At 47.7% G+C, this 12,337-nt stretch overlaps 5 protein-coding genes across 5 annotated transcripts; 3 read left to right on the top strand and 2 right to left on the bottom strand.

Annotated features, from left to right (window-relative positions):
* Positions 1 to 23: 23 nt before the first annotated feature.
* On the top strand, positions 24 to 1,616 carry BDV37DRAFT_252662 (SNG1 family protein). The gene is made up of 3 exons (XM_032082463.1): positions 24 to 229; positions 299 to 1,378; positions 1,430 to 1,616. Exons 1-3 carry the CDS (start codon positions 103 to 105, stop codon positions 1,576 to 1,578), a joined length of 1,356 nt encoding a protein of 451 aa, XP_031939661.1. The 5' UTR covers positions 24 to 102; the 3' UTR covers positions 1,579 to 1,616.
* Positions 1,617 to 3,054: 1,438 nt separating this feature from the next.
* Positions 3,055 to 4,897, top strand: BDV37DRAFT_272960 (phosphate permease; the record flags this gene model as incomplete). The annotated part of the gene is made up of 3 exons (XM_032084981.1): positions 3,055 to 3,584; positions 3,637 to 4,136; positions 4,185 to 4,897. 3 exons carry the CDS (start codon positions 3,055 to 3,057, stop codon positions 4,895 to 4,897), a joined length of 1,743 nt encoding a protein of 580 aa, XP_031939660.1.
* Positions 4,898 to 5,224: 327 nt separating this feature from the next.
* Positions 5,225 to 5,988, top strand: BDV37DRAFT_284821 (uncharacterized protein; the record flags this gene model as incomplete). The annotated part of the gene is made up of 2 exons (XM_032087584.1): positions 5,225 to 5,821; positions 5,890 to 5,988. 2 exons carry the CDS (start codon positions 5,225 to 5,227, stop codon positions 5,986 to 5,988), a joined length of 696 nt encoding a protein of 231 aa, XP_031939659.1.
* A 509-nt stretch (positions 5,989 to 6,497) lies between these two features.
* On the bottom strand, positions 6,498 to 8,219 carry BDV37DRAFT_284820 (alpha-keto acid decarboxylase family protein; the record flags this gene model as incomplete). Its single annotated transcript, XM_032087583.1, has 1 exon — positions 6,498 to 8,219. One exon carries the CDS (start codon positions 8,217 to 8,219, stop codon positions 6,498 to 6,500), a length of 1,722 nt encoding a protein of 573 aa, XP_031939658.1.
* Positions 8,220 to 10,793: 2,574 nt separating this feature from the next.
* On the bottom strand, positions 10,794 to 11,773 carry BDV37DRAFT_272958 (alpha/beta hydrolase; the record flags this gene model as incomplete). The annotated part of the gene is made up of 2 exons (XM_032084980.1): positions 10,794 to 11,577; positions 11,643 to 11,773. 2 exons carry the CDS (start codon positions 11,771 to 11,773, stop codon positions 10,794 to 10,796), a joined length of 915 nt encoding a protein of 304 aa, XP_031939657.1.
* Between the last annotated feature and the right edge of the window lie 564 nt (positions 11,774 to 12,337).

Genomic DNA, 12,337 nt, shown 5'->3' with positions numbered 1-12,337 from the left:
AAATACTACGGTATTTCGCCATACGTGCTGCTGTCAAAGCCCCGAGTCCTTTTGGCTATTCCTCCATCCCCTGAAAAGTCCTGAACGACAACTCCTTCAGAGATGAGCGAAAAGACGGAGATTGGCGAAGGCAGCGACAAGGCCGACGTGCCACCGACTGCTGTCTCCTTTTTTGACCCCGCGCTGAAGTCGGCTCGACGTCAGATATTTGTACAATGGGGGCGTACAGGTGAGTGGAAACACTTATATGCTCTGAATGACAATGGTGTGAAAACTTACTAAACGTACCGTCCTATAGTTCTCACGCTCTGCGTCTTCATCCTGTGTATCCTTTCTCTATACTGGGCCGTCCAGTTTCGCGTCGAACAGAATCTCCACTCGCTAACGATCTGGGTCGTCAACTTTGATGGTATGGTCGATCCATATCTCGATACGAAACCAATCGTCGGACCTGCCGTGATGGACGTCGCAGAGAAGCTAATCCAAGCCCCCGTAACTGGCCGATTGGGATATACGATAAAGTCTCCGGATGAGTTTAACTATGATCCTTGGGCTGTGCGACAGGGTGTGTACGATGAGCATGCGTACGCCGCCATCATCGTCAATGCGAATGCAACTACCCTTCTTCATGACGCTGTCCAGAATGGAAATTCCTCGTATGATCCCACTGGAGCCGCGCAGTTCGTTGTTATCACTGCTCGCGACGAAACGACATATTCGAGTTATATCATACCGGGATTGACGGCTTTTGCAAACACCGTTCTGGCAGAATTCGGACCACGTTGGGTACAGAACATTGTACAAGAGTCGCTGAACATATCGAATGTTCCCCAGGCGATAAACCCAGCGATTGGATTCAACACTCTGGATCTTAGGCCATTCGGCCCGGCCGCTGCAACACCATCTGTGACGATCGGGTTGATTTACCTGATTATCATCGCCTTCTTTAATACCCCATTCCTGATGCCGATTCATGCACAATTTCTCAAAGGCAACCATCCTCCGCTGAGGATCCCCCAGTGGCTGCTTTGGCGTGTGTGTTCCAACCTCGCAGCGTATTTCTTCCTGTCCCTTTTCTACTCGTTCGTGTCGTTGGCCTTCCAGATCCCATTCACCAACTCTCCAGCACCAGACACGGTTTCTGCTATCAATCCAAATGCCTATGGACATGGATCCTTTGTGGTGTTCTGGATGTTGAACTGGGTAGGCATGAGTGCTCTCGGATTTCCTCTTGAGAATATGGCCATGGTCTTAGGATTCCCCTGGAGCTCGCTATTCCTGATCTTCTGGGTCATCAGTAACGTTGCCACCGGCTTCTATGCGTTGGATCTAGCCCCAGGATTCTTCCGATGGGGTTACGCATGGCCATTGCATCGCAGTAAGTCTGTCCGTTCTCTGCATATTTACTCCTAGCACTAATATAAAGAAGTTGTCGAGGCGTTACGTACCATCCTCTTCGGGACCCATTCCCGCATCGGTCTCGATTTCGGCATCCTTTTTGCATGGATCGCCGTATCTATTGCCTTCTTTCCGTTTGCTTCCTTTATCATGCGCTGGAAGATGAAGCGCGGGCTGTAATCTGTGACTGATCATTCGTGATTCTCATTGCTTCTTCCTTTATGTTCTTTTATGTTCCTTTATGTTCCTGTCTGTTTCTGTTGTTAGAAGTATAGATTAAGCCCCATAGACTAGGGAAAAGTATAGATTAGAACTGTATAAACTAATGATACCAATGTCTCCATTGCACTTTGTTCAGTTAGCAGACTAATTCAATTATGGCTGGATTGAGTCGCTTGTTACTTCCTGACTATTGAGGAAGGGGACACGAGGAATAAATAATTATATTCGGAATGCATCATAACAAGTGTCAGATATACCTTCTGTGCCTACTAGTAGTAACCGTCAGCGATAGGAGCAGCCTTACGTTGAAGGTTAAATTCAGAACGCGTAGATCACTGAACTAGGGCTGAATGGGATGGAAATCATATTTCCTTAGGCCTTTAGCGTATGTGAACTTCCTTTCCTAACACAATAATTCAGTTTCTTTGGTTTCACCATGATGTATTTCCTAGGATACGAGGAGTTTCGGAGCCAAGGTCCGTGAATCAGATTAGTGGGGTTATCGAAAAACCTTGCGAGATCAGGTCTAGAACCGCCACTGGCGTTTCTACATAGTAAAGGGACAGCTCTGGGACGCCGTATGATGTAAGACTCAGAGAAGGCCACATCCCTGGTATTTGAGGATCTGTGAGTCATGCTCTGTTGATTGCCCTATAAAATTCTGGTATAAGCACATGTCCTGACAGAAAGAAAGCACCGTGTCCCATTATGCGGGCCGCAGCCCTATGCGTGGTATTTGTCGGTCGCCTTTGCTTAGGTACCGGCGCAACATCCGTGGTTCTACGCTGATCAAATAAGACTCTTAAGAGAGTTCCAGGTTTTCTCTTTGACTCATTCCATAGGCCACTCATGAATACGATCCATACTTCTTCAAACCCTCATCCATGTGAGGGCTTCCAATTCGCAAATTCTGTATTGATCAAATGGATGAAGTCATCGCTAGTATCATTTATCCCGTATTTATAGTCTATTTTGGCTTCCGCTGATAAAGGTCCCTCTTATCTCCCATACCACCGTTCGAAGCAACGACCTAGTTCTTTCACGGCTAAATACAATCATGGAGCCTGTGGCATGACTGGACAATTACGGATTGACCTCACGTCTTAAAGAAACCTTGATTGCATTGTTCAGGAGCTCCAGACGCCACGAACGTGCAACCTAGGGTTACTGCTTCCCTTTTGGGCAACTCCTCGTGCCTGCTCTAATCTTTTCATAGCCATTCATTAGGCCATGTGCATGTTCTATTGGTGGTGAGTGTAAGCAGATTGAGGCTGTTTACAGTGAAGTTATTGCCTCTTGCTTGTATCACTAATAGCGTTTCGTTTTTATATCGAGCTATATATACTATACTTTTCTCGCATACCTCCCCCGGCGCCTGTCATCTCTCATATCCCGACTTGAAAAGTCGAATCGTAGCATTTCAGTGCACGCGAGATGACTACTTTAACTTCTGGTGGCAATTCCGCCTTTCCCAACTACAATGCTGATTTGGCTCATACCCAGGATGCAAACGAACGTCGTCGTCTTGCACTTGCCCAGATCGACAACGCCCCCTTTGGCTGGCGGCACGCTCGGGCGGTCATTGTGGCTGGTGTCGGGTTCTTCACAGATTCCTATGACATCTTCGCCATCAACCTTTGCTCAGGTATGCTGGGCATTGTGTACTGGCAAGATGCCATTTCACGTCCTGGAAAGATTCCGTATCACTCTGACACCGCCATAAAAGTGTCAACCTCAGGGGGTACGGTCCTCGGGCAACTTTTCTTTGGATGGCTTGCGGATATTGTGGGGCGCAAGCGGATGTATGGAATTGAATTGATTATCATCATTTTAACGACCTTGGCCCAGGCTCTCGCGTCGGACTCTCCTGCTGTCTCGATCACCGGTATCCTGGTCTTCTGGCGCGTACTCATGGGGATTGGTATTGGTGGTGACTACCCGCTGTCCTCCATTATTACTTCCGAGTAAGTCATTACTATCAGTGGCTGTATGGCGACTGATGGCAGAATGCTGTAGGTTCGCAACGACCAGGCACCGAGGCGCGATGATGGGTGCCGTGTTCGCAATGCAAGGGCTTGGACAGTTTGGCGCTGCTATTGTTGCTTTAATCGTGACAGTGGGCTTCAAAGGATCTTTGGAGTCTGCAGCATCCGTAGCGAAGTGTTCAGGGGTCTGCCAACTGGCCGTTGACAAGATGTGGCGCGTTGTGATTGGATTTGGGGCTGTTCCGGCTTGTCTTGCTCTTTACTACCGACTCACTATCCCAGAGACACCGTGCTACACCTTTGATGTTGCTAGAGATATTGAAAAGGCGGGCGCTGACGTCCGTGCCTATATTGAGGGAAAGCATGAAGGTCACCCGGATGAGGTCAGGCGAATCGCTGTTTTACAGGATGAAGCTGTGGTTCTGGTCACCCCCAAAGCCGGCTGGTCGGACTTTTGGTCCCATTTCCTCAAGTGGAAGAACGGTAAGGTTCTACTGGGTACTGCGGGCTCATGGTTCTTCCTTGACGTTGGTGTGTATATTGGTCTCCTTTAAAGAGTAAAATGGCTAAGGGTTGCAGCTTTCTACGGTCTCGGTCTCAACAACTCGATAATTCTCACGGCCATCGGCTGGAACGGTGGTAAGAATATTTACGAATACTTTTACCGCAATGCAGTGGGAAATTTGATTCTAATCTGCGCTGGTGCGATCCCTGGATACTGGGTCAGTGTTGCGACCGTGGACTATCTAGGCCGCAAGCCGATTCAACTGATGGGATTTGTTGTTCTGACTATTGTGTTTATTGTCATCGGCTTTGCGTATGAACCTCTCAAACGGTCGAACAACGGTTTGCTTGGGTTATATATCATCGCGCAATTCTTCTTCAATTTTGGACCTAATGCAACGACATTTATTGTTCCTGGAGAATGCTTCCCCACGCGGTACCGTTCTACTTCGCATGGGATCAGCGCAGCATCGGGGAAGGTTGGAGCAATCATCGCACAGTGTGTTTTTGGACCTCTGGCGCATAAAGGAGCCAAGGAGGGCAAGGATTCATCGGATACTCCCTGGTTGAATCACGTCATGCAGATATTCGCTTTGTTCATGCTATGCGGGTGTTTCACGTCCCTGTTAATTCCTGAGACAAAACGCAAGACACTGGAGCTGATGTCCGGAGAGGAACTTGAAACATCGTCTGAGTCTACTGGGGAGTCTCGAAGCCAGGTGGAGGCCAGGCCTGCCCAACCGAAGAATGAGAATACCACCAGTGAGGCAGAGAGACAAGCGGAGTGAGCAATGGAAAATTGGCAGACTTGTATCTCGTTATTAGCGTTTAGTTATGTCGTTAAATTAGTTAGTGTACTATGTTCTAGTCAACATCAACTGATACTATATTGTTAACCAACCTGTTGGCGACAATCAGCCCCAATATGTAAATAATCAACGTTCCACCTAGTTCATAAATATTATTCAGACGGCATAAGTAAGTCACAAATATGGAAACTGTGCATGGCGTAACTATGCTCTCATCAGTGACTATCCTAAGGCCACCACCTACCTCGACTTCCGTATACCTTCACTACCTTCGTATACAAACACCAACAACCCTCGCCCACCACAATGCCTCCATCCAACAATCCAAACCAAAACCTCCCCCACCTAACAACAACCCTCGCCCACACAATCCCCGAAGAAATTACCTCCCTCCACCTGATCTCCGACAGCATCGCCCAACAACGGCAAACCGCATCCCGCGCCATCCTCTTCCACCCCCTAACCCTAACCTTACTCACCCTCACAATCCTCCTCCTCTCACAACACCTCTACCAAACACCCCCGGACTGGCCCCTCCTCCTAACAACAAGCACAGGCAGCATAGCCACCATCCTCCTATTCACACGGTACACCACAAGAGGCTACCTCGACGAAGCAGAACGCATTGGAACATGGAGATGGCTATACAGCAACAACCACCAGTCTAATTCAAACCCACCACCCAGCCACCACCAATATCGCACTTCCAAAGACCCAGAAACTAGTGCCAGAGACAGGGATCTAATTCTCATATCCAAATTCGGGGACAAGATCATAGGCACGCTGGTTCTAAGGGCTGTTGACACCCTTTCTGAACTGGATGAGCATGTATCTATCCCCGAGAGAACGAAGATGGGTGTTCTTGAGGCTGGGACTACGGTTGGTGTTATTCGCGCTTGGACTGTAAGGTTGGGGTATCGCGGCGTTGGGGTTGGGAGGGGCTTGTTGGAGGCTGCTGTTGCGATTTGTAGGGAGAGGGGGTGGCGGGGGCCGGTTTTTTCGGAGAGACATGCGAATTCGAGGGCGTTTGGGTTGGGAGTTGGGAGTGGGGGGATGAGGGGGAGGGATAGGTGGGCTTGGGGGGTTTTGGATGATGTTAGAAGGGGGGTTGGTGATTGATGTCTGGCTTTGGGTTGGTGGGAGTAGGGGTGGCTTAGTTAGGGTATTATATTGTTTGAGGTACGGTTGGACGTGTTATCGACTATGAAGTATGAAGACGCAGCGAAAGAGGTCGGCCTTGATATATGGTGGGATTGTGGCTTCAGGGAGAGGGTTCTGTGTTACACCTTGTTTGACTGATCCTGCACACCTCCGGTTAGCTGTTCTAAGTTCCAGGATTTTGATCTCTGTTTTCAACTATTGCATATGTTCATGCAGCTTCTAACACAGTGTCCAAGGTCACTGAGTTATACCTATATCCTGAAGAGGGTTCCTTTGATACCTTGCGACTATCTATGAGTCTCGCGTCTACGCCCTCCATACACAATGTTCCTTTCATGATATCAACATTGGAACTCCCTTATAGACTGTCATCACTTATTTACATTCTAGGCACCAAAGGTGGAAAACTTCAATCAAACTACATTTGCTCCTTCCTAGACGCATACATCTGAAGAAAAAGCCTCAAAGACTCCGTACAATCTGAGACCCCCATCATCAACTCCACCATACGCAGCCCCGGGCCGCGCTGAAAGTTCTCTCTCGACAAAACACCATCAAGCTCCCCCCACGTTTGCACCCTCGCAGTAAACACAGGATATGAATCATCAGAGGGAGCCCCAAAATAAGAAGGTGAGTCAAGATACCGCCACATGGCAATATCATTATATTCTTCATTCATCCCATGAATCAAACGCTCGATGGTGTAGCCGTCGTTATTAATCAGGAAGATAATAACACTCAGTTTCTTCCGAATAATGGTACTCAGCTCTTGTGCCGTCACTTGGAAACTGCCATCACCGATGAAGAGGATTGTCCGCCCTTGTGAGCCCATATTTCGTTGTGCTAGGGCTACCCCCTGTGCGGCACCGAGCATGTAGCCGATCGATAGCCAGACACTGGAGTTTATCATGCTCACGTCTCGAGGAAAGACGAAGTCCCGTCCACCGTTGCTTGCGGTGCCGGTTTCTGTTAGGACTATGTCCCCAGGCTGGAAGAAGTGTGACATGCGCTTGAAGAATATGTCTTGTGTCAGGGCACCTGTGCTGAGGACTGATGGGATGCGCTTTAGGGCAGGTCGCTGGTCTGGTAACTGTGGGTATCGCCAGAAGGAGAGCATAGTATCCTGGAGATGGTCGAGTACCCGTCTCAACACACCTTTGGGGAAGATGTTGTAGACCCTGCCATCGATGGTGATACAGGTCTGGTCGAACACAATGGACACGTTGGGATTGGGAATTGTGGTAAAACACGTGGTATTCACATTGCTGTGGACGGGCCCGAGATTAATAATCAGATCGCAGGATTCGACATATGGCACATACGTCCCTTTTCCTAATGATGCATAGATGCCGTGAAAATTTGGTAGAGTCTCATCTGCGATGCCTTTTCCAAAGGGCGTTGTAGCAGTTGGAAATCCCGTACTTTTGACCAGCTCATCCGCCTCATTCGCTAGTCCGTAGCGGGATGTGCCGGCATCTATCAAGATGAATGGCTGCTTCGCATTACTGATCCTCTCAACAATGATATCGCACACTTCCCGCTCAGCCGCCTGGTCGTTGACAGGTGGACTGAGATCTAAAGGAGAAGCAAGAGCTGCGCCAGGGATGGGTTCGGTAATCATGTCTGCCGGAACTTGCAAATACACTGGCCGAGATTGAATGACACATTCCCGGATCAGCCGGTCAATCTGGCCAGGGGCTGTTGAAGCATCCCAGAGATTCTCTTGTGCCACCGTGATCTTAGTGTACATCTCTGCAAACATGGTGAAATCGCTTGGTTTCCCACTGCACACGGAATGGTGAAGCTTAGCCCCTCGCATCTGCATTGCACGCTTCGGTGTCCCAACAATGTGAATCACCGGAGCCATTTCAGCATAGGACCCCGCAACGGCGTTGATGGCAGATAGCTCTCCTACACCAAATGTCGTGACTAGGGCACCAATACCTTTAACTCGCGCGTACCCGTCAGCGGCATAGCCAGCATTAAGCTCGTTGCAATTCCCAACCCACTCCAGCCCAGCTGGGACAATATAATCCATCATCAGAAGATTGTAGTCGCCGGGGACTCCATGGACAGCCTGTACGCCGGCCTCGCGGAGACGTCGGAAGAGATAGTCTGTTAGATGAATCGTGTCAGACATGGTCATTTAACTGGAATACGTGGCACTGATACAGCTTCACGGCAAAAGACCTGCGTGAAGGTTTTGAAGACTGCTCCATTTATAATTTACAAACTACACCGAGCATATCTCGGAAGAAAGAACGGGTTAATCCTGAGACTATCGGAGTCATGTTCCGTGTTCCTTTGATCTTCAAATCCGCCAAGGCCCCTAAACGTGAAGGATCGCAGTCCTACTGCACGGTGTATGGGCTAGTTCTGAAAGAGGAGCCGGTTTATATTCTAGATGTATGGTACTGACACGATCAGAGTGACTGCCTACAGCTTGGAGGGGTAGTAGATAGCCTTAATTATAAGCATGTTTACTCTATTTGATTGTATTCGGTGGCCGCCGTTTACCATTAACGTTTTATACATGTATTGCCCAGCCAAGCCGACAGAGAAACTGCAGTGCAGGAATACCTTCGCCAGTCACTCCATGCAATAGAACAGAATCCTCGGACATGAATATAAAAGATGAATCCATTTGCCCATCTACTTGGTACCCCCTAATAAGAAACTCACAGCCCTACAACATCCCCACTGGTACTATAGTAATATAAGCCCTAGAACTATAGGAATAATTTTCAACGCTCCCACCATACTATGTAGTAGCGGTCAGGAGCCCTACGGCCAAAACACTTTCGAATACCCCTCCCACTATCTTCGGAAGATTTTCGGATTTTTACTAGATAACCTGCTCCATGTCTTGAACTATACTCCATATAAGGTTAACAGGAACCCACGCTAAGTGAAACTAAAAATGTGGGGCCAACAACAGAGGCCCCGAAAGCAAGGGCAGGGTTCACACCTTGGCTTCAAACCATGTCTGTGCTAGCACTGGCTCGTGGGCCCGGCCTTGCTTCTCACGGCTTCGTCGGACGTCTTGACATCCTCTATCATAACGACTCCCCTTGGCGAGTTTTGCATCATTATAGTCTCTCCATCCACATATGAAAATGGGCTCCTCGGTGAGAGCTCCGTCGGCGGGGTACAGTCTGCAGGAATAAGTCCGGCTATCGCGCTAGTATCCGCACTCCACACTTATGGCCTTGCTTTTTGGCGTCGCATGGCATCGTATGGCATGATAAATGTGGAAGCTTGCTTGGTTTTTGGTCGACTGCGGTTGGGTTATTTTGATGGTTACAGTTGTGGGCTGTGGCTTTTGGTGGCCGACGGATCGTTCTATATTCTCGGCGTTTATCCCGCGAGTTTCTGTATTGTCTTTTTGTATAGTATTAGCTCTTGGCCATGTCTTTATTCGGCTGACTTATTAACCTATCACATACAGCTTCCCAAGAGAAAGCAAAGCAAGAACAGGAATACAGGCTGGAACACACATATTAGTGAAGACTGCAGAACAGAAGTATAGGGATGCCATACAAGACTAGTTACTGTGGACCTTCTTTAGTATCCTACTATGAGCTTCAGTTGATTATCATGCGATTTTAGCGCCTTCTTCCAGAACAGGCACCACTGACCAGTCGGGCAGACTCCGATAGCTTGGTCCCCACATGAGCTTGATATTATGGTAACAGGTCTTCTGCTAGTTTATGTTGGTCTAGCTGTGTTATCTGCATGAAGACAAATAAGGGATGTCACCCTAGTGTTTAACCTTCGAGACAGTGGCTTAGCTGCATTTGGCTGACCTGTTACTACGATAGCTTTCCATTATCTGAGCCTCACCTACAACTGTAGTGCATCGAGAACGTTTCTCTATCAATTTCCACTATCATCACTGTTCCTTTTTAATGTTTATGAATATAGCCAACACTTGATATATTTATCTCTCTTATGTAATGTTACATTCTGTAGTTCTCACTGTGGTTAAAACTTCGCACACTAGTAGGGCTTTACGCAGGGCCGGTGAGTGAGCATGGAGAGACCTTGTTCTACGAAACGTAAAACATGGCCATCGTTCTCACTGGCGATAGTGCCATATCAGATGACATAAATCCTTTCTATGACAACAATAGACGTACCACAATCGGGGTAAAACAGGTAGCCGAGCTTCTAGTACTAGAAGAGATCTTGTCTCACCATAGAACTACTTGTATCGTAATTTACCATATGGATTGGTTTTGCAATATAGGATAATGGTTTGATGTATGGCTAGTCCAAGTCAATCCTATGCTCTTCTCCAATTTGGTGTTGCACGGTGACGCTTGTGGGTAATTGAGACATTCGTTAGCTTGATGACTCAGGATAGGTTTTCGACTTCTTCTAGATCATCTCCAACCTTATCATTCAGGTAATAGTAAAGATACGGTTTTCTATGGTATACTTTGGATATTAAATTGTTTCTAGTTACTGATTTACTAATTCAACATACTACGTGAACAAGCTAAAAATAATTTAGAAGGTATACTCTCAACAACTCCGAAGCCCAGAAATTATATCCAGAAGACCAAGTTTAAAAGCCATTACAGTAACCCCTAGATGATTCTCTGTTCCTATATTCGATAGCCATACATCTAGCTATCGATCTTGACGTAGCTTTCATGGGGCTATCAGAGAGCAGGTCCAAAACTTCATCAAAGATTCGACCTGGTGCCAGCTAGTCATCCTCATCGGAACAGAATCTCCCTTCGTCCAAGACAGCCCCAACTGCCCAACTAATACCACCACCAACCACACTCCCATGATCCTCATCTTGATATTCCTTGACCCGTACTTTGCTTAATTGACCACTTTCTCGCAAATGATTCGCTAGCGCATCAGCGTTGTCTTTCATCTTTCTTTCCTGCGACAAGACTTTCACTCTCCGGTATTTATCTTCGCTCCAGGAGGGGTGGCACCGTCGCTCTTGTTCCAGGCTCCCATATATAATCATTAAAGAAGGCAATGTGGCATGTGGCTCTGAACCTACACCATCTTGACGTTGCTTCAAGAAACGCTCTGCTTCTCCTAGAATAAACTCATTGTTCCACCATATTGAAGGGCTAAGGGCAATGAAGGTATCAAAGGGTGTTGTATTCTGGAACAATGCATGTAGAGTGCATAGTCCGCCCAGAGAATGGCCGATAAGGATCTCCTTTATCACGGATAGACCACAGAAAACGTCTGTAAGCAAAGTGGTCCGTACAGTACCGACAAGGAATTCAAGAAAGCGTGTTGCGCCGCCGTGAGGTGCAGTTTGCTGTTTACCATCAATTCCGCGTGGTGCTACATAAGTATCACATGGTGGGGTGTAGTCATAATGTCTTCGCGGACTGTATGGCCTGTCTTCGATTGGATACCCAATCCCTACCACAACTGCATTGTCGCTTGAAGGAAGCGTTGCGCTACGGCGCGATGCTTCGGCTGTTGTGAAGAATAGCGCATTGCCATCAAGTACATAACTAGAATAAGTGTTAGGAGTGAGTGCACTTTTCGGATACCACTTCTGAGTTTGAGAATAGCATACATGATAGAGGCGCTATGGCCCGGGGCCTTAGGATCATCCCACGCTAGAGGCCACGCCACTTGAATCTGGTAGGTATCACCATCGGAGTTCTTCAGCTCCAGTTGCAGAGTATTGGGCGCATGTGCGAGCATGTTCAAAGGTTTAGATACGCGAATTGTCGCTTCCTATATCACTAGCATACAGTGTGTGTGTTTATGAAGTACCTTTCGCATGCAACCTCAAAACCAGTGGCGCTTCATGAGGAAGTAGGAGCCAGCCTGCCGGGCTAGGCAACAGTAGTATTGTGAGGGACTGCCACGTGCAAAATGCTACACTGTGTGTCAAGCTCATTGAATGGAATTTTAGCATCTTCTTGGCTGAGCTTCTTAGTTGCTGTCTTTGGTATATCATTAGGTAAACGGTTCTTGGCTCTCGTATCTCAGCCGTTTCGTCCAACAGAAATCGTGGCTCTATATCCACTATAAGGTAAATGGCTTGGCAAGGCGTTGGAAGTCAATCTAATCAGATCATCAGATACGAGGCAGTGGATTATAAGCCGCGATATCCGGATTTATGCCGACTACTCACCTCGACAAACAGTACCGATCATCGGGAAGAATTGGAGTTAGGTGATAGTAGGGATATGGAATGGTAGATAGAATCGGTGTTTGGGATAGTGGTGCCATTCCGGGTCAGAAAAGTCTGTCTACCACTGG

This window comes from Aspergillus pseudonomiae (genome assembly GCF_009193645.1).
Source record: "Aspergillus pseudonomiae strain CBS 119388 unplaced genomic scaffold BDV37scaffold_52, whole genome shotgun sequence".
Classification (NCBI taxonomy): Eukaryota; Fungi; Ascomycota; class Eurotiomycetes; order Eurotiales; family Aspergillaceae; genus Aspergillus; species Aspergillus pseudonomiae.
The sequence above is the reverse complement of the archived record's forward strand: the minus strand, read 5'-3'. Positions and strand labels throughout refer to the sequence as shown.

Excerpts from the sequence above, each read along its gene's own strand:
- BDV37DRAFT_252662 (XM_032082463.1), top strand. The coding sequence starts at position 103 with ATGAGCGAAAAGACGGAGATTGGCGAAGGCAGCGACAAGGCCGACGTG. Across the intron at positions 230-298 it reads TGTACAATGGGGGCGTACAG|TTCTCACGCTCTGCGTCTTC; the intron begins GTGAGTGGAAAC and ends ACCGTCCTATAG. Across the intron at positions 1,379-1,429 it reads CGCATGGCCATTGCATCGCA|TTGTCGAGGCGTTACGTACC; the intron begins GTAAGTCTGTCC and ends AATATAAAGAAG.